The sequence below is a fragment of the Tasmannia lanceolata genome, unplaced genomic scaffold (assembly GCF_043159265.1).
Source record: "Tasmannia lanceolata isolate RefF3 unplaced genomic scaffold, GAP_Taslan_0.1 ptg000018l, whole genome shotgun sequence".
Lineage (NCBI taxonomy): Eukaryota > Viridiplantae > Streptophyta > Magnoliopsida > Canellales > Winteraceae > Tasmannia > Tasmannia lanceolata.
In genome coordinates this window covers 69,567,261-69,592,081 of record NW_027518695.1, presented here as the reverse complement: position 1 = coordinate 69,592,081, position 24,821 = coordinate 69,567,261, and the positions used below count along the sequence as shown (strand labels likewise).

The 24,821-nt window shown below is 38.8% G+C and overlaps 1 protein-coding gene across 2 annotated transcripts; it reads left to right on the top strand.

Annotated features, from left to right (window-relative positions):
• Positions 1–1,420: 1,420 nt before the first annotated feature.
• Positions 1,421–24,321, top strand: LOC143850716 (pfkB-like carbohydrate kinase family protein). Of its 2 annotated transcripts, none has more exons than XM_077359940.1 (10): positions 1,421–1,557; positions 2,204–2,289; positions 5,949–6,051; positions 6,141–6,188; positions 7,160–7,257; positions 7,425–7,539; positions 11,128–11,210; positions 11,328–11,883; positions 23,483–23,584; positions 23,683–24,321. In XM_077359940.1, exons 2-9 carry the CDS (start codon positions 2,224–2,226, stop codon positions 23,530–23,532), a joined length of 1,119 nt encoding a protein of 372 aa, XP_077216055.1. In that variant the 5' UTR covers positions 1,421–1,557; positions 2,204–2,223; the 3' UTR covers positions 23,533–23,584; positions 23,683–24,321. The 2 variants fall into 2 exon arrangements, with proteins under 2 accessions (XP_077216055.1, XP_077216053.1); XM_077359938.1 differs by having other exon boundaries at positions 1,432–1,557; positions 2,164–2,289.
• Positions 24,322–24,821: the final 500 nt, after the last annotated feature.

The following is a 24,821-nucleotide window of genomic DNA, read 5'->3' as shown; positions in this document are numbered from 1 at the left end:
CTAACAAAATTGTTTCATTTCCACAATTTAGATGGAAAGGACATGGGCATAGCTAGACCCGGCAAACGCGACCCGTACCCGCGGGTCGACCCGACCCACCCATAAATTTGTCGGCACAGGTCTGAGTTTTAGTGACTCGTCAAAACTGACCCGTGGGTGACCCAACCCGCAGGTCATTTGGCTTTTTTAAGGGTGGTGATTTTGTCATGGTAATCTAGTTAGATGGCTTTTTTTTTTAATGCAAAGGATGGTGATTTTGTCATGCTAATCTATTTTTTGAGGGTTTGATGCCTGAATAGGTTATGGCTGGAACCATAGAATAGGTTATGGCTGGAACCATAGAATATAAATAGGTTGTGGCTGATACCATAGGTTGATCCCAACCCTCCGATCTGAATGTAAGAGGGTTGATCACTTGATCCTAACCCTCTATAGATCAGAGGGTTAGGATCAAACTATTGAAATGATTTTAGGGGCACAACCTATTTAGGCTGTGGGCCATCTAATGGACGGTTTGGATCATCCCACGGTGCCAGCCATACCGCCCTCATCATCAAAATCCAGTGATAACATTTCCCAAAATAAACGACTGTTTGAATTTGCTAGGGTCCATCCCAGAACGCATTTCGCAGAGGTCAGTTGCATGAGAGAGCAGCCGCCTCCTTAATACAGACAAAATCTGTTGAAGAGTGACCCTATGTGGCTGCTCTCTCGTGCAACAAACCGTGCGCGGAATGCCTTTTGCTACCGACCCTAGCAAACCACAACAAACTATGTAAAAGTTCGAAATTCTGAGCAAGATTTTCTTTGACAAACTTTTTTAGAAAATTATCAAGATCCGGCTAAAGAGAATGACTTCACAGAAAATCACTTTTATGATCAACAGTAAAAGGCAAATTTTGAGTCTTCCAAATAGGACATAATGGGTAATGTAACAATGTATGTGAGATCAAGACCGTCTGCTAATACTGTAGTGCATCTGATCAATGGCTATGATCGAGTAAACATTGCCCAAGTGAGGCCCAATTAGTGTCTTTTAGGAAGGAACATAAAAGCTTTTTTTTTAAGCATTTTCATAGTTTTTACTGATATTGGCACGACCATGTTTTAATAATTGCACAAACTAGCTTGTCTTTTATTTTTCTTTTTTAATTTTTTTTGGTAGGTAAGCTGGATCGAACATTCAACCTCTTGTTTGAGGAACAAAGCCTTTTAACAATGACCTAGAGGCTCAACCCCATTCTTTTATTCTTTAAATAATAAAAGACAAGATGAGTTAGTGCAATTAACAAATGTGTCAAAATATTTCCACCTCTTTTTTCCTATTTTCACCCCCTTTGGTTGTCTTTCTTGAAATTAACTTTACTTACCAGTAAAGTGGGTGGTAATATCATTTCCCTTTTTATTCCCTTTTCTATTGTTTTAAGATTTGCTTGTATAAATCACACTATCTAATTTTGTGTGAGAACGAAAATGGAGAAAACTATCCAAAGGCGATTGGATTTACTTTCTCGTCATCTCCTCCTACAAGAAACCAATAATCAGCTCCTTCAACTGGTAAAAATCATTGGGTTCTGTTCTTTTTAATCTGTAATTGTCAGTTATTTAGCATTTATGCTCTTTGTATTTCCTTTTCCTTTAATATTTTGCTTGTTTTTTTTAACTTTATTGTTTGCATCTTGGGAGTAGCTTTTCACTATCATACATGTTCATATAAATTTTTAGTAGATTTTTATGTGGGTTCTATATTCTAACCTTTATTTTTTTAATTTCTAAATTTACTTTCATTTTTTTAATAGTACCAAGGGCTAAATTTACTTTCATTTGTAATATTATTGTATAATTTTCATAGATTTTCTGATTGTGATATGCTGATTCAGCTGCTTTTATGATAAGTTGGTCTTATTAGAAACCTCTATACTTTGATTTTTACTCATTATTTTACAAGTTTCTGGGTTTTGGTCTGAATCTTTTTGTATTAAGTGTTTTTTTTGGGTTGTCTCACTTATATATGTTGCTTCTAAGATTCTGTTAGTATAGACTCTGTATTTTCTGTAACTCTTTCTTAATTTGATTATATGCGGGGTTCGCGTTATTTAATCTTTTATACTTTAACACTTGTCCATTCATTTTTCTTAGAAAGTGTTCATTTTCTTTTACCAGAATCTTTTGGGTGCTTTGCAACTGAATTCTGTTGATTCAGATCCAGTTATCATAGGAGGAATGGTTTTGGACATTCATGCCAGGCCTAATACCCCTCCAAATCCTGGAACCACCACTCCTGGCCAGGTATTTTTGTCATATGTTCCTTTTATAGGAATTATGTTGGATTTCTTGCTGCAATGTAGAACGACTGACACCCGTGAACTTCTGAAATTGATAAAATAGCTCCCTAACTTGTTAACATTCTATTGTAATTCTTAAACTAAGCAAAGCCTAAGTGAAGCTTTTAGGCTTATTTCTTGAGTGGAGCAATGAAATGGAATTTATGATATTTTTCTAATCAAATTGAAAATTTTCAAATGTAGAATAAGTAATTTGGCTTCGGGCATCTTCCTTTTGGACTAGAGGCATTTGTTGGTATTTTTCATGAAACTCCTTAAGCAGACCATCTATTTGTCCATGTTCACTATCCAGTGCACCATCAATGTTAGTAAATGATCTTATGTCAATTCTCCACTGTTTGTGTATGTCATCAAGTTCCAATGTTCCATCTTTCTTACCCCTAATTTTGTGTGCACAAGGAAGACCCATTGTATTTATAAAATGACCTCTGCATGTAGCCACTTGTGTGGCGGATGTGGCCAGCTCATTTTGCTTAAAAATCTCTCCAAGTGCATGTATGGAAACATGAGTAACAAGTTCTTTAAATAATGGAATGTGAAATTATGTGGAATGCGAATTTTTTCACTACAAAGTCTTGCTTTGATTTCTTGAAATTGATTTTCTATTGCAAGACAAATTTTTCCTTTGACCTCATGAAAGTCGCCAGTCGAAACTTGAAGATATTTCTTGAGCATTGCATGTGCACCTTCTGCCTTGATGTCACATGATTTCCAAAATGCATATATTTCTCGGTCCATGCATATACAAATTTCTCTTTGAAAGGAAGCCAAGTATTTCTAAGATAGTTGAGAATGAATACCTTTTCTTTGTATTGGATTTCAAGAAGATTCCAAGCCGTATCAAATGTTGATTCATCTGGAGACTTTATCAAATCTGTCCAAGTTGATAAAACATGTCCCGCTCTTCTTTTTCTTCAAACTGAGACTTACATTTTGAAAGAACATTCTTTTCAATATGACATACACATAAAAGATGTGTAGTCCCTGGAAAAACAACTTGAATGGCATTCATCAGAGTTAACTCTCTGTCAGACACAATCACCAAAGGATGACCATCAACACCCAAATTTTTTCCAAATCTCTCCAATGCCCACACATAGTCCTCTTCCTCCTCTCCTTGCAAGAAAGCAAAACAAGAATAAAATGAAGTATTGAAACTCGTTACACCAACTATATCAAGTAATGTCATTTTATATCTATTTGTCTTATAGGTGCAATCCATCAAAAAGACATAGGAATAGCTATTTGTCAAAGCAGCCGATAACAGATGTGCAAAGAACAAATGAGTCAAATGGCCACGCTTATCACGCTTAAAATCATATATGAAACCACCTTCACCAAGATCTTCAAATAAAGCTTGAATAGGTGTACGACCCAATAAGCTCTCATTTCTTATTTTCACCTTTGCATTATACAAAGTTCTTGAAGATTTTGATTACTTTGCCGAAGTGAAGTAAGTATTTGTCATGGTGGAATACCGGCCATTGTCATCTCTTTGATTTGCTCAATCTCTTCTTTAGAAAACCGGCGACAAGAGGGATGTCCTGACATATCACTTGAAGATACATGATTATGCGAAATATTTTTAAGCACCACGCACCAAATTCCATCAACTCGCCTCTTTCCCCAAATTTCAAAAGGACAATTGATAAGCCGAGATTCCGTTGTTCTTTTCCCTCCACCCATTCTATTCCCTTGAGATACCAGTTTTCTACGCCGATACTTCCCTCCTCTATCACAACCAATGATGACATAACGATCTCTTTTAGATTTTCTAATACATGTTGCATATCCTTGAAGTAAAACCATGTCGCGAATATTAGCAATAAGTTCTTAGCGATTTGAGAAAGTTTTTGTTTATAAGGAAAACAATATGTTAGACGCAACATTGTTTGCTTGATTGTTTATCTCCACCTCTCCATCATCTACATTAGTTGTTAAAAGAAAAAAACAGGTCATTCAAGAATAGAGGGACAAGATAAATATATATCCTTTAAATTATATTGGGACAAAAAGAATTATAATGCTCAGTGAAGAATAAAAAATTACAAGAGAGGGACAAGATACATTAGAAAATTAACACTCACCTTCCTTTGGTGGCACAGTCAAGTTGACGCACAACTCTCCTGGTGTGGAATCTGTGACAAATTATACATAGCAACTCAAATTGGACCCTTTTTCCGAAAATATTATGGGGATGGTATTCCTTGTAAAAAATAAATAAAAAGAAAAAATGAAAAATGAAAAGCCCTAAAACCTAAAACCTAAAACTGAAATGTATAGCTTATTTACGAAAATCAAAACTCCAACCGATTATATATAGCAACTCAAATTGGACCCTTTTTCCAAAGATATTATGGGGAAAGTTATCCTTTTAAAAAATGAAATATGAAAAGCCCTAAAACCTTAAACTGAAAAATGTACAGCTTATTTACTAAAAAAAAACTAAGGTTTACGAGTACAAAAAAGTGAAGACAAATTACCATTGCCATTGACATCTGAAGGAATAGATGGTTGATAGAGTTCTACAATTTGTTCTAAGCTATTAGTGCTAACGAGCTCGATGATCTCGGTGAGCTCCGAAATTCCTTCCGTTGAAAAACTTTGCTCCATTTTTGTTAGACCAAGTTAGAAAATCAAAAGGACAAACATGGCGAGATAGAGAGGGCGAAAGACGAACATGGTAGTTTATGTGCTCTGCTCATGAAAGCCATGGCCCATCAAAATAAAATCACAACATATAATCATTCTCAGTATAAGTTATCTCTATAAGCTTTCATGGTCAGAAACACATAAATAAATATTAAAAAGAAATACAAATAAAGAAACACACATCGAGAAGGAGAAAAAATGATGAAGAGACGGATTAAAGAAATCAGTGAAGCAAAAATAGGAATTTCCATGAAAAAAGAAGAATCAGTTTTAGACGAATACCATTTTTGCTGCAACTCCTCAGTCCCCAAAACAATGAAATTAGGGTTTTTGCCAAAGCAACGCTTTTATACCCGAGATTTTACATGATACGCGCTGCCCTCAATACGTATTTGGATAATCTAAGCCATTCATTTGTTGGTCCCACCGTAGATAGTCCATACCGGAAAACCTTCTCGATAGGATGATCCTAACCGTTTGATACGCGCTGCCCTCAATACGTTTTTGTGGCTTATGACATTGATCATCTGCTTGAAGCAATCAGGGGCAAATTTGGCATATGAAGATAACAAAACATGCTACAAGGGTGGTCTTGTCATTTGCTAGGGTGAAAAAGTAACTTAGAGTGGATTGGTCTAAAAGGGGAGCAGAAATATCAGCTCCCTATTTCTCTATGTGATCTTTAGGAAATGCATAAGGTAATCTGATAGGCAATTCTATTTTCTTTCTATTCTCTTTCTGGTTCAGTAGTTGTAGATTTTTGAAATCCTCAAATCCTCTTCTGGTTTATTTGATTACTCTTAAGTAAAAATTCCACTTCAAACACTTTTGGGTTTCTTTTACTGCCCTTTCTGGCATGGAAAATATAGTAGTTGTAGAAAGTGGAAAATTAGTTTGGATTATTTGTCAGGTATCTGTTTTCTCTACTTGGACAAGTGGTTTCGTTTTCAGGTCCAGTATGTAAGGGGGGGAGTAGCACGAAATGTTGCTGAGTGCATGTCTAAGCTTGGAAGTAAACCTTTCATAATTAGTGTCGTTGGCCTTGACATGGCAGGTAATTTATTCTTGTTTCAGACCGCCTTATCAGCCATAAAACTATACATGTAGTTCTTCTCTGAATTGATAGATATGTTCTTTATAAAGGTGATATATTGTTGGAGCACTGGAAATCTTCTGGACTTTCTACAGAAGGTAAATACTTCTTTCATATGAACACAAGTTGGATTGCTCTCGTGGATTATCAGTCTTGTTGATTATTGTAGTTACACATATTTTTTGTTGTTCTTCCTATAATTAAAACACTGACTTGGATCATTTATCAGTTTCCAAGTTCGAAAAATTGCTGATTTTATGAAAGATCTATCAACTTGGCCAATCTTATAAAGAATCAGAATTTTATCTGGTACCTGGAATCAGGGTTTTAAATTTCGGATGAGTTTCGACCGAAAATTTTTGGTTTCGGATACGGCCTAGGCCAAAACAAAATTTACTTGAAATCGGATTTTTACAAGATTTCAGTGAAATTTCAGTACCTTTTTTACAAAATTTCTACCGAAATTTAAAAAATGTCCACCAAAATTTTAGACATTTGGGTGGAAATTTAAAAAAAACCAAAATTATCATCATATTTTTATATGATTTTGGCCAATTCATTTCATAGATGAGTGGCAAAGGGCGTGTTCGGTAACTATCGCGATATTGCATTCTGCCATTTTATTAGGTGCGTAGAATGAAAATAGCTAGGAATCCCTAAAATCTTGTTTTGCATCCCGACCCGGAAAGGCCTGTTTCTAAGTTTTCTCAGCTTTAGATGGCTTAAAATAGGATTTTAGGGAGCGACGTGGAATCGCTTCGGCCGATTCTCATATACCCGTTTCTGCCCAATTTTTTTGGCGAAAATGAGAAGTGTTGCCGAACATGCCCAAAGTTTACGGCCGGCTGCCAACCTGACACCAAACCAAAATTTAAAACCTTGCCTGGAACCTGCCGAAGCAACTTTAGTCAGCTGTCCCAACTATATTATTCAATTTATTAACATAACTGATTTTCTAACGAGATACAATTTGCCGAATCCACACTTTCCTTGTTTTTCCATTTTGTTAGAATTTTAGGCTTGAACATGCTCACTGATCCGTTTTCATATTATATTGATACTTAAATAGGCATCCAAAAGTGTAATGACATTGCGACTCCTGTTGTATCGAACATATTTGATGCCAATGGAGAGTTAGCAGCTGCTGTTGCAAGCGTGGAAGCTGTTGTAAGATGTTTCTAACTATTTACATGGTTGTATTATTACATAAATTAAGGCGCAAACTCATAGATATTCACTTTCTATCTCTTGAGCATGAAATCTGTCTCTTTTCATGGGCTTACTCTGTTAATCTTAACATTTGAAGTGTTTATGTGACGGCTTATGTGATGCAGGAGTCATTTTTAACACCCGAATGGATATTGAAATTTAAGTGCAATATATGTTCCGCACCAGTATTGATGGTTGATGCAAATATGCATCCTCGTTCACTTGAAGCTGTCTGCCAAAGTATGATGCTTTAAGGAACTCTTTTTAACCCTAAGTTATAAAATTTAAGATTGCTTTGAACCCAATGAAGATTTTCTTTTCTCTTGCTCATTGTTGCTCCTTTCTTTGTTTGGTTAAATAAATGGGGCTACATGTCAACTTCAAAAGTGGAAATTGTTTCTTTGATGCATTTCCCATTCATCAATTGTTCCTTATTTTTCCATTTCTGATTACAAGGCTTTACATATCTATTTAACATGTTTTATATTTTCTAACTATGTAGCCATGGAAGCTCGAATTTGCTTGTTGCATTGAGTATCTGCAATGGAGCAATGGAATCATGAAATGATGTTCATGATTTCATAGCACTCTTGCCAACTCATGTTTGAGTCACCACTGAGAAGGGGGTCTCTTTTGGATGACATTCCTGCATAAGCTTTATAGGTGGAAATTTATCCAAGCATTTGGTACAATAGAAAATACTTAAACTGCAAGGATGAATGGTGTGAACAGCAACAGACTGAAAGTTCATGCAGTGTTTAAAAACGTGGATGTGGCGCGGACCGTGGCCGAAGAAAATCCTAGTCGAGCCGCCCGCGGTCAGGAACTTGGTTGACGCGGTCATAATTTGGTAGAGCCAAAGGAGTTTTTATTGACTCTGTAGGGCAAAATGCGGAACGTGGCAGCAAAACGCGGAATGCGGCCGAGGTAAAAGGGAGTCGACTCGAGGGAGTCCACGATAACACGGGGGAATTTTAAAGCTATGAGTTCATGGGCAACTAGACCAATGAAGAACTATAGCAGTGAAAATGTTGAGCAGGAAGAGAGGAACTGTTGGAAGCCCTCAGGGCTGTTTTCTCTGGCCTGCAGGCCTCTTGTCTTTTACCCATGCGGCCCTCTGCGAGGCGGCAACATTACCTTGAGTCAAAGAGAACTGAACCAGCCTAGTGCAAAGTGATTAAGGTAAGGAAAGGACACTTGACCCTTACAAAGAAGCAAACAAGAGAGACTTGGAAATAATGCTTGTAGTTCCCAAGAGAGTAACTCTGAGGTCGATCTTCAAATGAGGAGCTTCCACCTTCTTATAGACTCCTAATGCTACTTGTCCGAATCACATCGTATGATAATCATCTAACAGTCTAGGACCTTCCTAGAATGTTCTTCTAAAGTTCTATCTTAAAAGTCTGCTACAAAGAATATGCAAGAGTAGTTTAGGATCGTCACTTATCACGAATCTATTCTCATCTACTGCCGTTTGCATGACTCAAGGCTTCTAGATTGTTCTAACAAGCTCCACTCCACCAAACTTGTCTAGAGACTATTTTATGCACAAAAACTTTAATTTAGAAGATTAGGTCAGTCAAAAACAACCCCTACTCCGTGATAAGTTATTATTTGCCAAATATATATGAATTCTGTTGTGGTTCACTCTTACTATTTTGGGATGCTTGAAAACTGAGGTACCTGCTTGTTTTGTTAGAGGGTTGATAGTGTAACGAACAAATAAGTCAATATTGCAACCATTACAAGTTACCACTGATACACAGAAGTAAATATAATTATAAACCCATAACTTTTATCAAAGTGAAGCATCAATAGCTGTGGGTTGTATTGAATTGGGTTTCTGTGGTTCATTCCCCACGCGCTTGATACCTTATGGTACAAATTATGTCACCTTAGCCTATTGTGGTCATAAAGTTTCAATTTCTGTCATCTATTCTTTAGTCGTCAATTTTACTGCAGCACATTTTCAATACTATTTTCGTGGGTGATATGAATTAATTTGAAGGAGGAACCTTACATGAAGTGTTTGGTAAATTGGTATATAATGTCAAATTCTTGACCATTTCATATCTTCGTAAGTGATGCCATGAGATATCAAATCTTCTTAATTGTGGATTCCAATAAATTGTTAAGCACCCTGTTGGTAGGGGTGGTTATTCGGTTTAAACCGAACCGAATTAACCGAAATTGTGAAACCGAACATATTTTGGTTACTATATTTGTTGAACCGAAACCGAAACCGATGGGGTGAGCTACCGAACCGAACCGAAATCGGTTTTTTGGTTAAAACCGAAAAACCAATTCAATAAAAATAATCAGAATTCCGTTTTTCGGTTTCGGTTCTGTTTTTAGTGCTAATCGGTTTCGATTTCAGTAGAAAGCATAAAATAGATTCTTTTGTCCCATACATGATTCCATTGAGATAAGTTTACAAACATTTTATCTTCATGACCACATAGAAAGCATAAAATAGATTCTTCAAATCTTTATTGAAATCCCAACAAACCAATTTAAAGTAGAGAAGATATATATACCTGGTGGAGGTAAGTGAAGAAGGGGAGATTGGAGATGTTTTACGAAGGTGTAGTAATCACACTTTAAATCAATGGATTTGGGATTGAAGAACCGTTGTTGAACAGATGAAGATGGATGCACATGGGTTTTTCCCCAAATCGATTTGATGAGGAAGAGCCAAAACCCTAGCTTTTGGGTTTTGGTCGGAGATGAGTAGATGGAGATGGAGACCGGCGGACTCGGAGTCTCGGACTTTCGGAGATGGAGACCGGCGGATGCCGCGGATCTAGAGAGTAGAGATGAGAGGAAAAACCCTAGCTTTTTTGGGTTTCAGAGAGAAGACGGGAGAGGAGAAAAAACCCTACTTTCAATCGTTTGATTAGACCTTTTTGGCTTTTTTTGCTACTATGTCGGTGCCTTGCAAAATAAAAATTGATTAAATGACTTAATAGTAATAGGATTTTTTACCGGACAACCTCTTCTACAACTAGTAGTGCCACTGGGGCTGTCCCAAGTGAAAAAAGGTGGGGTATCAACCCAAGTTAAGAAAATTCTTAATTTCAGTTAATATTGAAATTTCGGTTTTCGGTTGAACAGTATTCTTTTCCTTTTATAACCGAAACCGAAACCGAAACCGAAAACCGAATATCTCATTTTTCTAAACCGAACCGACTGGACCGACCGAATTCGGTTCGGTCGGTTAATTCGGTTTCCACCGATTAACTCACCCCTACCTGTTGGTCATACATCCTCTTACAATTTTCGGTTTTTTCTCGAACTAGTTGGTTTTATTGTTAGTTTCCTTTATGCTAACTGGAATAACTGTGGCTTGGGTCCTGTGGAGATGCATTTATTTTCCCTATGAATTATCTTTTTGGATATGGCCTTGATCTCTTTCTTAAAGAAGAGGTTCCATACATTCACTTGATGACACTGTGTTTCGCAGATTGTTGGTAACTACAGGTTTTTAGCTAGGGAGTTAAAAACCATACAGATACGGCTATTGTATCAAAAAAAAAAAAAAACCACTAATGTTAGCAGCTGATAGGGCCGAGGATAAAGTGGAAACGAATTAGCAAATTCATATAAATACATTGGCATACTTAAACTTTTCTAACATTATAAACTCTAAGTTCTATGTTTCTTTTTGTCATGCTTAATGCCATTGTCTAATTAAGTAGACATGATGCCATGCTGAATGGAATCATTTGCTTCACCTATATACTTTTCTATCGAAAAGAGCCTGAATAAAGGTGTATTTATTTAATTGCTCGATTCCTTAACTTTATCAATTCTTTTTTTCTTCCTCAGTGGCTGCAGAATCTGGCATCCCTATTTGGTTTGAGCCTGTATCAGTTACAAAATCAAAAAGAGTGGCATCTATTGCCAAGTTTGTGAGTACTACCATTTTTTTTTTGCCATCCACCATTTTGTTGCGACAATGTCTAGTAATTTATGCACACCTCTAGAGGCTAAAGTTAAACTTTTACTAATCCGGAATTCTTCTGCAGGTAACATACACTTCTCCTAACGAAGATGAGCTTATTGCCATGGCAAATGCCTTATCTTATGGAGATAAATTTCGTCCAATTCAAAGGCTGGATAATAATGGAGATAATCTTTCCATAGAATATTTATTCCAAATGCTAAAACCAGCTATATGTTTGTTGTTAGAGAAGGGTATTAAGATGGTAGTTGTGACTCTTGGATCACATGGAGTACTACTATGTTCCAGTGAGAGGCCTGATGTAATAAATGAAACAAAAAACACCAAATATAGCAGTTTTCTGAGAAAGCTATATGAGAGTTGTTCCGTAAATCAGTTTGGTCATGCCATGAAGTTCAAACCAGCAGTCTCTCATCCATATGTTGTGCATTTTCCTGCACTTTTGGCCTCAGTTGTGGGCCTTACAGGAGCTGGGGATTGTTTTGTTGGTGGAACACTTGCATCTATTTGTGCTGGTTTGGACGTTATGCAAAGTATGGCAGTTGGAGTGGCAGTTGCAAAGGCTGCAGTTGAGACGGAGGCTAATGTACCTTCCAAGTTCTGTCTAACAACTGTTTCAGGTATGGGTATAGATATTCCTTTCATGGAGAAATATATAATTTTTAAAAAAAAAATTTATGACTTTTTTATGAGAAAATTAGGCAAACCATTTTCGGCTGTTTGGCTAAGCTATGCTGATATAAATTTTGGTTGGGTAAGCCTGAAAAGTTTAATGAGAAAAGAACAGAATAGCATATCTATTTTAAAGTATTGTATATGTTGCTGAAATAGTCTGATATATATTAACTTAGATAAGTCTCTCTGTCAATATTATTTTCTCTTCTATTTCTTAGGAATCAAACAGTCTTTTGAATTCAATAAATAGGTGAAATGCAGGAAGGTCACATTTGCACCATACCCATAATTGGCATGAACTGAATTATGTGACGGTAACACTGGTTTGGCATCATGATGCAGATCGTAGGCCAATAAGTGGCATATTTGCCCATTAAGATTTCTAGGCATTTATTTTCCATGTTATTAAGTTTTTAGGCTTTTATTTTCCATGTTATTTAGAATTAGGAAGTTTAGTCTTTTGGGAATTCTTATTTTAGTAGGTTTCTATCTTTTAGGTTGTTAATTGCCTATTTATAGGCCTCTTTACAGCTTTATTGTGAACTTTGATGATTATTGAATAAAATTGATTGGCTTCTCACCTCTATAGGTTTCTTCTCCTCCCTCTAAGTTACTCTCTTCTTCTCTCTCAGATTTCTTCCCCTATTTGTCTTCTCTTCCATTCTTCTTCTCTTCTTCTTCTTCTTCTTCTACCCCTATTCTTCTTCTATTCTTCTCTTCTTTTCCCATCTATTCTCTTCTTCTTCTTTTTTATCCCCTTTCTTCTATTTCTCTTCCCTAACCTACATCAAAATTAGTATCAGAGCCAAAAGGTCCAAGTCTCCGAAGATCAAGCCGCGAATCGCCTGTTTATTCAGGTTCGTTTATCACTTTTTTTCCATTAAAAATCAGTCCCCAACCTATCTTTTTCCCTAACCTAGAACCCCTTTTCCACCACCTCACTGCTGCCCAACCAGCCACCCATATCAATAAACCCTAGCCTAAACCAAATTTCCACCCCTCCTTCATTAACTTTAACCCATCACCATCGTGCATCAACCGCAACCCACGCCACCACAGCCACCCACCTTGCTGCCCTTACATGTCAAGTTTTCCTTAAATTAGTCCCCTATCATCAGCAGAAGCCTCTTTGTATGAGTTAACTAAAGCCCCAACAGTTCCCAATTCCTCCCTGAATATTAGATCCCAAGCCCCGGCTGAAAACCATCTTTCTCAACCCCTGTTTTCCTACGCTTTTCAGTTCTTGAGGAAGAAACCTGCAAGAATAAGCAGATTTCTTATCTGGGTTTCCATTCCTGTTTGGGCTTGCTACTCGTCTTTTGATCCTACATCTCTCAAATTCGGCACAAGGTGGTGCACGCTTGCCGAAATTTGTGCTTCCGACTTGCCGGAGACAATCGCACGAATATTGCGGTACCTTATTCTCCTGTTTGTCAGTGGATCGCGCCATCACCTAGGAGTTTCGACGAAGATTGTGCTTTCTTGGAGGAGAAGATTTTCCATTTTTCACAGCTTCCGTGCGGAAAGAAGAGACTGAAATAGTTTTCTTGGATAACAATCAACGAAAGGAAAGTGTTTACTAACTTTTGCAGAGAGAAATAAGGAAAGTTGCTTATCTGTGAAGCAAGAAAGCTTAAGTCCCAACAGACTTTTAGGAAAGGTTACTTTCTACAATAGCTGACTTTTTGGGTAAGAAAGAATTTCCTAATGCCCTGTTTGGTTGCTCAGATTTTATTGGAAGAAGTAGTCAAAGGGGGAGGTGACAAGCATGGAAGTTGTGTAGGCTTGTCTAGGGGAGAAGAGTGGTAGTCAAAAAGGAAAAAAGCGGTAGGCGTTTGGTTGCTAGAAGAGGTGTGGAAATATTTGGGTGTCATTATCAAAATGGGTGGTGGAAGAGAGAGAAAGGGAAGAGAGAGAAAGAAAGGAAAAAGGCAATGATTATATAAGACAAACAAATTCCACTCTTCTTCTCACAAAAAAACTTCAAAAAGGAGGTTTGCCATTGGAATTTTAGTAGAGGGGACAACTCCCGTCACATCAGCGTCAACTAGCCCCTGTTTGGTTGCAAAAAAGGTGGAAGACGGCTGGGCATTTTAGGGGATATGGAATGCCAAATGTTGTCTGGTTGCAAAATTTGAGCTCAAATTCCATTTGACTTCAAGACATTGAGGAGACATCATCATTAGCTTTTTTTCCTAGGTGGCGCTGATGTGGCGGAGTTGTCCCCTCTACTAAAATTCAAATGCCAAACTTCCTTTTTGGAGTGTTTTTTAGAGAAGAAGAGTGGAATTTGTTTGTCTTATATAATCATTGCCCTTTTCCTTTCTTTCTCTCTCTTCCTTCTCTCTCTCTTCAACCACCCATTTTTTATAATGACACGCAAATATTTCCACACCTCTTCTAGCAACCAAATGCATTACCCCTTATTTCCTTTTGACTACCACTCTTCTCCCTATACAAGCCTACACAACTTCCATCCTTGTCACCTCCCCCTTTGACTACTTCCACTAAAATTCCACAAACCAAACAGAGCACTAGGAAAAAGTGTAATGATGATGTCTCCTCAATGTCTTGAAGTCAAATGGAATTTGAGCTCAAATTTTACAACCAAACAACGTTTGGCATTTCATATCCCATAAAATGCCCAGCCGTCTTCCACCTTTTTTTGCAACCAAACAGGGCATAAAGAAAAAAAAGAGAGAAGTGATAAGGCTTAACTTGCACCTTACGTTTCCAAGGAAGCTTTTCTTGTTTCCACATAAGGAGGTAAAGTATATTTATCTTTCTTGTGTACGTGTGATTAAAAAAAGAAAGGGTGGCTTCTCATGTGGGTCCCAACAACGAGTTACCTTTCTTTATGAGAGAGGAATAGATAGGTTGCTCTACCTGTCATTTAGAAAGTGGAAGTACCAACAGTAACTTGCCTTACAAGTTACCATCTCCACCACTAAAGAAGGAAAGTAAAAAGAGGCTATTTTCCATCCCTCTCTTATTTCCAGTACAACCCCCACCTTTTTACTTTTTACTTGGTTACATAATTGACGTTACTGACCCCATGTTTTCACTTGACCACGCCACCCTTTAGCCACATAAACCTCACGTGACATTCAGTCACATGAGTGCACTGAAAGAAAGAGACCTATCCCCCCTCTCTTCCCTTGGGCACCCCTTGCTCATTTAGAAATACCAATTAATCCCCTCTCTTCCCTTGGGCACCCCTTGCTCATTTAGAAATATCAATTAATCCCCCCTCTTTTACCCTTAGACACCCCCCAAAAAAATTAAAAAAAAGGAAAAGAAAAAGAAAATATAGAAATAGTATTTTCTTTTCTCTCTCTTCATTCTCTCTCTACACTTTCTCTCTCCTCTCCATCACATTTTCTCGCTCTTCGTTTGGGCCTTTTCTGCTCGAAATTCAGCTTCGCAGTCCGCACAAAAGTTGTTCGTGTCAACTTTTAGCATCTACCCAGCACATTTTCCGTAGTCAACAACGAGTGCACGCAATACAACAACCAACTTCTATCGTCCGTTTATTTTGGTCCGACCATTGATCCGAACTATCCAGGAGTCCGATCTGAGATCCGCGAAAAGCAGTGTCTTCCATTCGACATGACAGACAGATTAGACGGTTGATTTTAGTTTTCGACACCGATCCTTATGGCTCCACCATTTGTTCCATATTTATATGGTTATGATGAACACTGCTATCCCTATGGAGATGTCGATGATGCGTTTCTAGAATGGATCGAGGCACTTGATGCATATTATCAGTACTATGGTTATAATCATGAAATAACCATTCGTTGTGCCAAGGATTCAGTTTGCAGAGACTCCAGTCAAAATGGCAATTCTTCGTGCTAGAGTGCAGTGACTTTGGCAAGCCACGATTCCTTCCATGGGAAGAAGTTCGTTATGAATTTATGAACATTTACGGGTATCATTATCCGCATAGATTGAAACGTGACAAGCAATGTATAAACAAAGATTGATGCGTGAAGAAGCCGCTCGACGAGAAGAAGCTGCTCGACTTGCACAAGAAGCTGAATTTCAGGCAATCTTGGAAAGGATAGCGCATGACTTGGATGAGAGAAAATTGGTATGCGAACGTGAAGCCACAGCCCCGCCGCGAACTTGAAGCCTTCGCTCGCCTTAAACGAAACATCGTAGCCCATCATGCACGAGAGGCCGAAATTGAAACAACGAAGGAATTTGCTAACACTATTGACAAGCCAGACATAAATGATGCTATTGGTCCGACAGATGATATTGTGGATGAGATCATTATATAGGTTGAGCCCCTGGTTATGTCAGATACTGAGTCCATGATGGCAGATACTGAGTCAGAGATCTCCGATATAGAGCCAGAGAGTCCAGTGATTGCTGAGGCCGATGTCGACGAGCATGATGATTCAGAAATTTCCCCAGCACCAGTTGCCGAGCATCCAGAGAGAGATCTTGGCACTTCCACAGTCAAGGTAGATGTTGTGGTAGAGCATGTGAGGTTGTTCCATTGACAGAGTTTGTCGAGCACCGTCATGATTCAGCGGTGAATGCCTTGATGAGCCATTACATGAGACGGATGTTCGAGAGCATATTGTTGAGGATTGCACTATCTTCGAGCCGATTGATCAGATTGCCGATCTTTGTGTTGACACAGAGGAGCATCGTGGTAGTGTTGTGTCTCCTGTGGATATTCCGACAGAGGATTTTAGCACAATGGTCAACAGCATTGAGCTAGATATGCCCCTGGCAGATGATTTTATGGATGCTCTCATTGAGCTTGATGAGATACCAGTGGGTGTTGATCTTTTGGAGGATGGTCATAGCTTGATACTACCTACTGCTATCATGCCAATCTGCTATCATGCCGATCCAGGAGGAGTATGTTGCCATCTTCCCAGCTTATTTGATTGTCAAGAGAGGTTCATGTCTTTATCAGTGTTCTAAAAAGCGCTGGGCGGAGCTGGGCGGCTGACTGACCTCCCAGCGCCCAGGCCGCCCAGGCGGCGCCTAGGCGGCGCCCAGGCGTTTCTAGGCGTTTTTCATTTTTTTTTTAGATATTAATATATTTTCATAATTTCTTGCATTTTTTTATATAAAATATAAGTACTTGAATACATAACAATCCAAACCATTTTATGCATAAGCACTAAACATTAAATAATAACAAAAAGTCAAAAACTTAATAAGAAATTAAGCTTAAAATACTTAATAATTTAAGTATTTAACAATACAACACAAATCCATAACCAAAAAAAGATTAAGATCCAAGCACTTCTTCAGTTTTCATAAATCATTGTCCTCTTCCTCCAAGACCAAGACTCTATCTTCATCTGATTCTTCAAACACAATCTCCTCATCCACCCCCTCATCCTCTGTCTCATCATCCAATTGAAAATTATCTTCATCAAGTTCTCTTACATTCCTGGGAATGGTACGAGAGGAAGAAGAAGAACTAAAAAATACACTAAAAAAGGCACCCCTTTTATTTCTTTAGGCACCCCTCTTTAAAAATTAAAATAACTAAAAAGGCACCCCTTTTATTACTTCAAACACCCCCTCTTTTATCACACCGCCCAAACCCGCCCCGCCCAGGCCCACGCACATCGCCTGGGCGGCCGCCTAATAACGCCCAGGCGGTGAGGCCGCTTTTTTAAACGCCTAGGGCCTGGGCGGTGCGTTTTTTCCACGCCCAGCGCCTAGGCGCCGCCTAGGGCGGCCGCCTAATAACGCCCAGGCGGTGAGGCCGCTTTTTTAAACGCCTAGGGCCTGGGCGGTGCGTTTTTTCCACGCCCAGCGCCTAGGCGCCGCCTAGGCGGCCGCCCAGGCCGCCTTTTAGAACACTGGTCTTTATGATTCTGAATGGATGATTTCTTCTGTATTACTACGCTCGCGTTCCATACCACTTTCCCAGTCATCAAGAGCGTTGTACAGTATTCCAGAGTTCCAAGGATTGCGACTCATGCTGCTTGAGTGGGTTGTCTACATATTTGATCCTAGCGGATTAGAATTCGAGGGAGAGTTCTTTTCAAGCGGGGGAGAATAATGCAAATCGTAGGCAATAAGTGGCATATTTGCCCATTAGGATTTCTAGGTATTTATTTTCCATGTTATTTAGTTTTTAGGCTTTTATTTTCCATGTTATTTAGAATTATGAAGTTTAGTCTTTTAGGAATTCTTATTTTAATAGGTTTCTATCTTTTAGGTTGTTAATTGCCTATTTATAGGCCTCTTTACAGCTTTATTGTGAACTTTGATGATTATTGAATAAAATTGATTGGCTTCTCCCCTCTCTACATGTTTCTTCTCCTCCCTCTAAGTTACTCTTCTTCTCTCCCAGATTTCTTCCCCTATTTGTCTTCTCTTCTTCTTCTTGTTCCCCTATTCTTCTTCTATTCTTCTCTTCTTTTCCCATCTATTCTCTTCTTCTTCTCTTTTATCCCCTTTCTTCTATTTCTCTTCCCTATCCTACATCACATCATTTTCCAGAGCTTGAACATATGAATATCCACATCCGTAAATTGTGACTTGTAGCCAGACAACCATCCTTACATAACTTTTGTAGTTATATGCAATTCTTAGACTTAGACTTGACTTCGGAATCGGGCTTCCCATCAATGAATTTGACACAACAAAGTCAACCAAAAACTTGCTGATTTTACAACAAATTGATCAAGTAGATAGATAATTAGCTCAGCAAACTTTTTCTAAATTTGTAGATTAGACCCACTATTTGAGTGTTTAAAAACTCCTTGACATGACAAGGAACTCGCCCGAGTCGACAAGGATTTTTCTTGGCCGCGTTCCGCATCGCACACATCCGCGTTCCGCGTTTTGCCCTATAGAGTCAATAAAAACTCCTTTGACTTTCCCGAGTTATGACCGCGTTGACTGCGTCAACTGCATTCTTGGCCGCATCCTCGCCGAGTTTATACGGATTTTTCTTGTCCGCATTCCACATCACATCCGCGTTTTTAAACTCTGATTTGAGTTCAATCAAACTGTGTCAACTTGGCCAAGTTCCAAGTGGATTAGCGAGTTTTGAACATTAGTTATGCACTGAAAAGGTCTCTTCTATTAACTGCTCTAACATACATAATTAGGGGTGGCAAAATTGGCCGAACCGAACCGGAACCGAGCCGAAACCGAACCAAATTTCGGTTTGGTTCGGTTTGGGTATCAAACCAAACCGAAACCGAATATTTGCAATTATTATGAGTAAAGGGTGGCAAAATTGGCGGAACCGAACCGAAACCGAACCGAAAATTCAGTTTTGGTTTGGTAAAACCAAACCGATTCAAATTTCGGTTTGGTTCGGTTTGGGGGTCAAACCGAACCGAAACTGAACCATTGCCACCCCTATACATAATAAGGACAATTTACTTTTTAAATAAATGGTGCATGAAACCAAATGTCAGAAACATAGAGGCATATTTTTGTTTGGACGAAATCTGAACCTTTTTCATTGTTTTCTTTATTTTCTTTATTATTCGTAATAATATATGTACTGTTTGTGAGGTTTTCTTTATATTGACAATACGTTTTACATGATATGTAATTATAGAGTGATAGTACCTTTCAGCATTACCATATAAACTGTGGATTCATGTTTGTAAAATCTGGAAGTACTTGCCAATTTAGTAAATTGTTGGACCTGTACCGATACATGATCATTAACAATGCGGTGGCTGGAATTTATGAGTTGTAATTATAAGTGTACAATTTGGCATAGTATTAGATATGATACCCCTTTTCAGACTCTTCATACAATTTAAACTTACTCTTAACATGATTGTTGTGTTTCATGTTTCATAACATATAATTCATGTTAATAAAAAAAAAAATCCTATTTGGGTTTCTGACATTAGCAAGAAGTGTCAATGCCTACAATATCTAGCCGCCAATTGCGGTTTATTACAATCTGCATGAACATACTTTTTGGGTCCAGATTCTTCAGAAGAATGCTTCGTTTTTCTCTGCCGCATCTCTTAGAACGAAAAACAAGAACAGAAATTATTTTCCTCTGAAATTCAACTAAGCAACCTCGGGGGTGGGTGGGGGGGGGGGGGGGGGGGGGTGGGGGTGGGGGGTGGGGTGTTAATTAGGTTTAAAAAGAACTTTTATTGTTTTTAAAAACTTAGCTTTATCAAAATACCTTTTCAAACCTTTTTAATGATTACCTTATCCCTAGTTGCTTGAGGATGTAAAGAGTAAAGTTAAAGATGTTACCAACAAGTAGAAGCAATGGGGTGGGGGGGGGGGGGGGGGGTGGGTTGTGTGGTTAATTAGGTTTAAAAAAAAACTTTTATTGTTTTTAAAAACTTAGCTTTATCAAAACACCTTTTCAAACCTTTTTAATGATTACCTTATCCCTAGTTGCTTGAGGATGTAAAGAGTAAAGTTAAAGATGTTACCAACAAGTAGAAGCAATGAGAGATATAGCAACCGCACCACAATGAACACCAAGATTTATAGTGGTTCGATCTTCTCAAAAGACCTACTCCACTCTTCCAAGTTTGTCGTCCTTGGGTTTCTTCGCTATTCCGGACACCACACTACGGCCGGGTCCGAGGCCTCCTTACAAATGATGAGTCTTTGAACTCTCCAAGGGTCACAACCCTTCTTTTACAATGGGAAGAAGAAATGAAAGCTCACTTGCCTCTCTTTTAGGCCAGTACAAAGATAGAAGATAATAAATCAACTCTTGTCTGCTCAATACCCAAATTCCTAATGAATATCTCTTGAAGAATGAAGTAATGGCACTAAAGAGTATTTAATTTAGATTCTCTTTCAATCAATGGGCAAAGGAAGTGTAGGTAGGAGTTAAGGCTTAACAATGGAGGCTCAAAAAATGCAAGAGTTATGATTTAGGGTTTTTAATGACGTAGATATATGAGTGTCACAAAAAAAACCACGACACTATTTGCCGGACGTCCGGACTTCTTCCGCGACGCCTGTTAAGACAAAAAACCCTAGTTTTTTATCTTAACAGGCGTCGCGGAAGAAGTCCGGACGTCCGGCAAATAGTGTCGTTTGAAATTCCAAAGCGCGCCTAGTTCCATCGTGGACGTCCGCGGGTTTCCCGGACGTCCGGCATTTGCTCGGTTAACTTTTGTTTTCAAAACAGTTTTCAGACAGACGTCCGCCGAATTCCCGGTCGTCCGCAATTCCCTTGGTTATCTAAAATTGATTTCTCAGGTTTCAGAAGATGTCCGCCAAGCTTCCGGACGTCCGTAATTCCCCTGGAAATCAAAACTTACATTTCTGAGGGGAATTTTCAATGGAGGGGAGTGTTTTTCCCAGGGAAGCAGGATTCGTACCTGAGGGTGGAGATTCGCGATTCCCCGAATCGCGAATCGTGATTCGATTCGATTTTCCCGATTCTGGGGAATCCCGAATCGATTCCGTCGGAACCCCGATTCCCCATTTTGGGAACCCCGATTCCCAATTTTGGGAACCTCGATTCCCAATTTATGGAAACCCCGATTCCCACTTTATAGGAACCCCGATTCCCAAGCGATTCCTTTCGAATCCCAACTCCCCAGCGACTCCCGGTGATTCCCCGGTGAATCCCCGGCGAATCTTCGTCGACTCTCTGGCAAACCCACGATTCCCGCTTCCAACCATCCCAGGAGCCTTCGATTTCCGCTTTCGAATCCCGAATCGAATCCCGCTTTCGATTCCCGCCCTGGCAACCTTGGTTTTTCCTAGACGTGTCCAAGGTTAATTAGGGACTCCCGTAGTGCCAAAACAAGAGAGATTCTACAATCTAGATTTCCTTAACTAATCTTCTCTGCTTGTCTTCTTGAATCTTCATTAGTCTTTGTTGAGAGAGAAGTTGGGAAGAGAAAAAATGAGTTAAGAGAGATGATCTCCCCCTCACTAATATATTTATTAATAATGAATAAGCATAATTACAACTATGCCCTCAGGCTTATTACATACATCCAACACTCCCCCTCAAGCTGGAATGTAGATATTATACATTCCTAGCTTGCTACAAATATCATTCAACTTTGACTTAGGCAAGGGTTTTGTAAAAATGTCAGCTAACTGGTCCACAATCGAGTAAAAGAAAACTGTATCTCTCCCCTACGAATTTTCTGACGAATAAAGTGGCAATCCACCTCTATATGCTTGGTTATCTCATGGAAAACAGGATTGGTGTCTATTGGAATTGCTGCTTTATTATCACAATAAAGCTGAGCTGAAGAAGAACAAGGAAAACCAATCTCTGTCATAAGGGAGCGTAACCAAAGGAGCTCCCCACTAGTATAGGACATATCTCGATTTTCTGCCTCAGCACTTGACTTCGAAACAACTTATTGCTTCTTACTTTTCCAAGACACTAGATTGCCCCCAACAAATGTACTGGAGCCCGTGGTTGATCACCTATTTGCTGGAGATCCTGTCCAATCTACATCACAATAGCTTTCTACTCTGACATGTCCATTTTTCTTGAATAGTAGTCCTTTCCCTGGTGCTCCTTTCAAATAGCGGAGAATCTGAACTACTACTGTACAGCGAGAAGTACGAGGAGCACTCATGAACTAACTACCTACTCCAACTGCATAGAAGATATCTGGGCGAGTAACTGTGAGATATATGAGCTTACCAACTAGTCGTCTATATCTGCCAGGGTCTTCCAACAGATCTCCTTCCTCTGGAATAAGCTTCACACTATGATCCATAGGCGCAGATATAGGCTTTACTTCAAGATTTCTTGTTTCTTCCAGTAGGTCTAATGCATACTTTCTCTGTAATAGAGATATGATGGTGGATAAGGTTTGGGTAGAGGTGAGAGTTGAAGGAGATGATGGTGGATAGGGTTAGGGTTTTGGAAGATGATGGTGGGAGATGTAGAAGATGGAGGCTATGGGTTTCCCTAGGGCTCTGATACCATGTTAACTTACCAACTTCTCCAAAAGCTTAAGCTGTTGGAGAAAGGCGTTATTTATCTTTTATACTTTTTGACACTCCCCCACACGTGTGGCCCACTTGGCAAACACGTGGCACATATGGTCCCACTTTGGGCCGACCATCACATGTGGATTTTTGCTATCCGGGAGGTTTGAACTCGAGACCTTTGGCTCTGATACCATGTTGAGAGAGAAGTTGGGAAGAGAAAAAGTGAGTTAGAGAGATGATCTCCCCCTCACTAATATATTTATTAATAATGAATAAGCATAATAACGACTATGCCCTCAGGCTTATTACATATATCCAACAGTCTTCATGAGTCTTCGGACTTCATTTCACTCCAAATGTGTGTGCATCGAGGTTCCGTGGGTCTCTCGTAGTGTCCGAGTCGCTTTGCTCGAATGTGATGTGTTATACCTGGTGACTTCATAGGCAAGCGACATTAGGTGTGATCAATCAATATGGGTTTGATTCCAATCAAAACTTAGTGATCGATAGCCGTTCGGCTTACATTCTCTATACTTTATTCTTTAGAATTAGAATTCTGTGATGCTATGGAGAAAGCTCTGATTAATATTAACTAAAAGGGGCTAAACACTGAATAACTCGATTCCCTGCTTCCAGATGATGCGAAACAAGTATTCTCTGCTGCGAAAGAAGTGTTCAACCAATAGATGCCATGATTTATTGGGTGATTTTTCGACTCCAGTACAGCATTTGTTTCAGGTCAGTAAGGGTCTCTATTTTGGAAAATGATCGCCTTATCTTTACTATATACTTATATGATTTATTATTTGGAAAGTGATAACTTGAATTGCCTACAGGTATACGTGTGCAGAGAAACTTGTTTTTTTCTGTTTTCAAGACAGTTCCATTTAATTCAGACGCATCTTCTGCTAATGGTATGGCAGCATGACTTTGGCGCAACAAAAGTGCAGAGAGTGAGAGCTTATTTCTCCTTTCTATAGCTCTTATGGTTGAGATCCAATTTGCTTAGTTGAGGTGAAAGCTCTGTGGAAAAGGGAAAGAAATTCCCAAGGGAATGCCTCTGGAAGTTATGATCAGACCGATTCTAAATTATAGAATCACATCCCATATATTTTGCTTTCTCGTTGAAGATGTATAAAAAATCAGGTGGTGTTTTGAAGGATTATAGTGGAAATGTTTGCATCTACTTGGAAGGTAATGTAGGATTGACTGATGCAGGATTAATTGTACACACATTAGAAGTCCTAATCTAGTCAGAATTAGAAGTCTAGTTAAATTAGAAGTAGGAGGGCTATTCTAGTTTTTATTTTTCTTTGAATGGCAAGGAGTGCTATTATAGTTTGAGTAGGTTAAGAAGTCAAGTTTGCGTACAATTCAACAGAGAAGGAGAGGATTAGAAATCTATATATAATGGATGTGTGTGTATGAGCTTAGTTTTCTTTAGTGAATAAAATTTAACTTTTAGTTTTTCTTTACATCTTCCCCTGTGGATTCGAGGTTTTTTTTCTCACCGAGGTGAGAGCGTGATCTTTCCCTTCCCTGTTGCTTCCAGAACATAAAAATAATAGGTTTCTATACCAAGGCTCAATCCAATCAAGTCTATTAGCGTCTACCAATTTCGCCATACCCCCTTATGAGACCGAGATCTCATTGTGATCCCATCCCCTTCTTTAATTTATGCATTTTTGTTGGAACCATTGAATTCATTGTGATCCCATCCTCCTATTTTATTTCGTTGCCCATCTTCTTTCATCTCTATTGGAGGACCAGTATTTGCTCCAATCAGAAATGATTCTATCATTGATCAGATGGTTCTATTTCTCAATCTTTCTGACTTGCTCCTACGGAACCAATGTCAAAAGGATTGAAAAAAGTCAAATCATTCAAAACAACCGATGAAGGATTCCTCGAAAAGTTAAGGATTAGTTACATTTACCCTTTCTTAACGCATTTCTCGCAGGAGGGGAATGGTGGT

Coding starts and splice junctions, on each gene's coding strand:
- LOC143850716 (XM_077359938.1), top strand. CDS start 1,474: ATGGAGAAAACTATCCAAAGGCGATTGGATTTACTTTCTCGTCATCTC. Junction 6,052..6,140: donor CGTTGGCCTTGACATGGCAG/GTAATTTATTCT, acceptor TTCTTTATAAAG/GTGATATATTGTTGGAGCAC. Junction 7,258..7,424: donor TTGCAAGCGTGGAAGCTGTT/GTAAGATGTTTC, acceptor TATGTGATGCAG/GAGTCATTTTTAACACCCGA.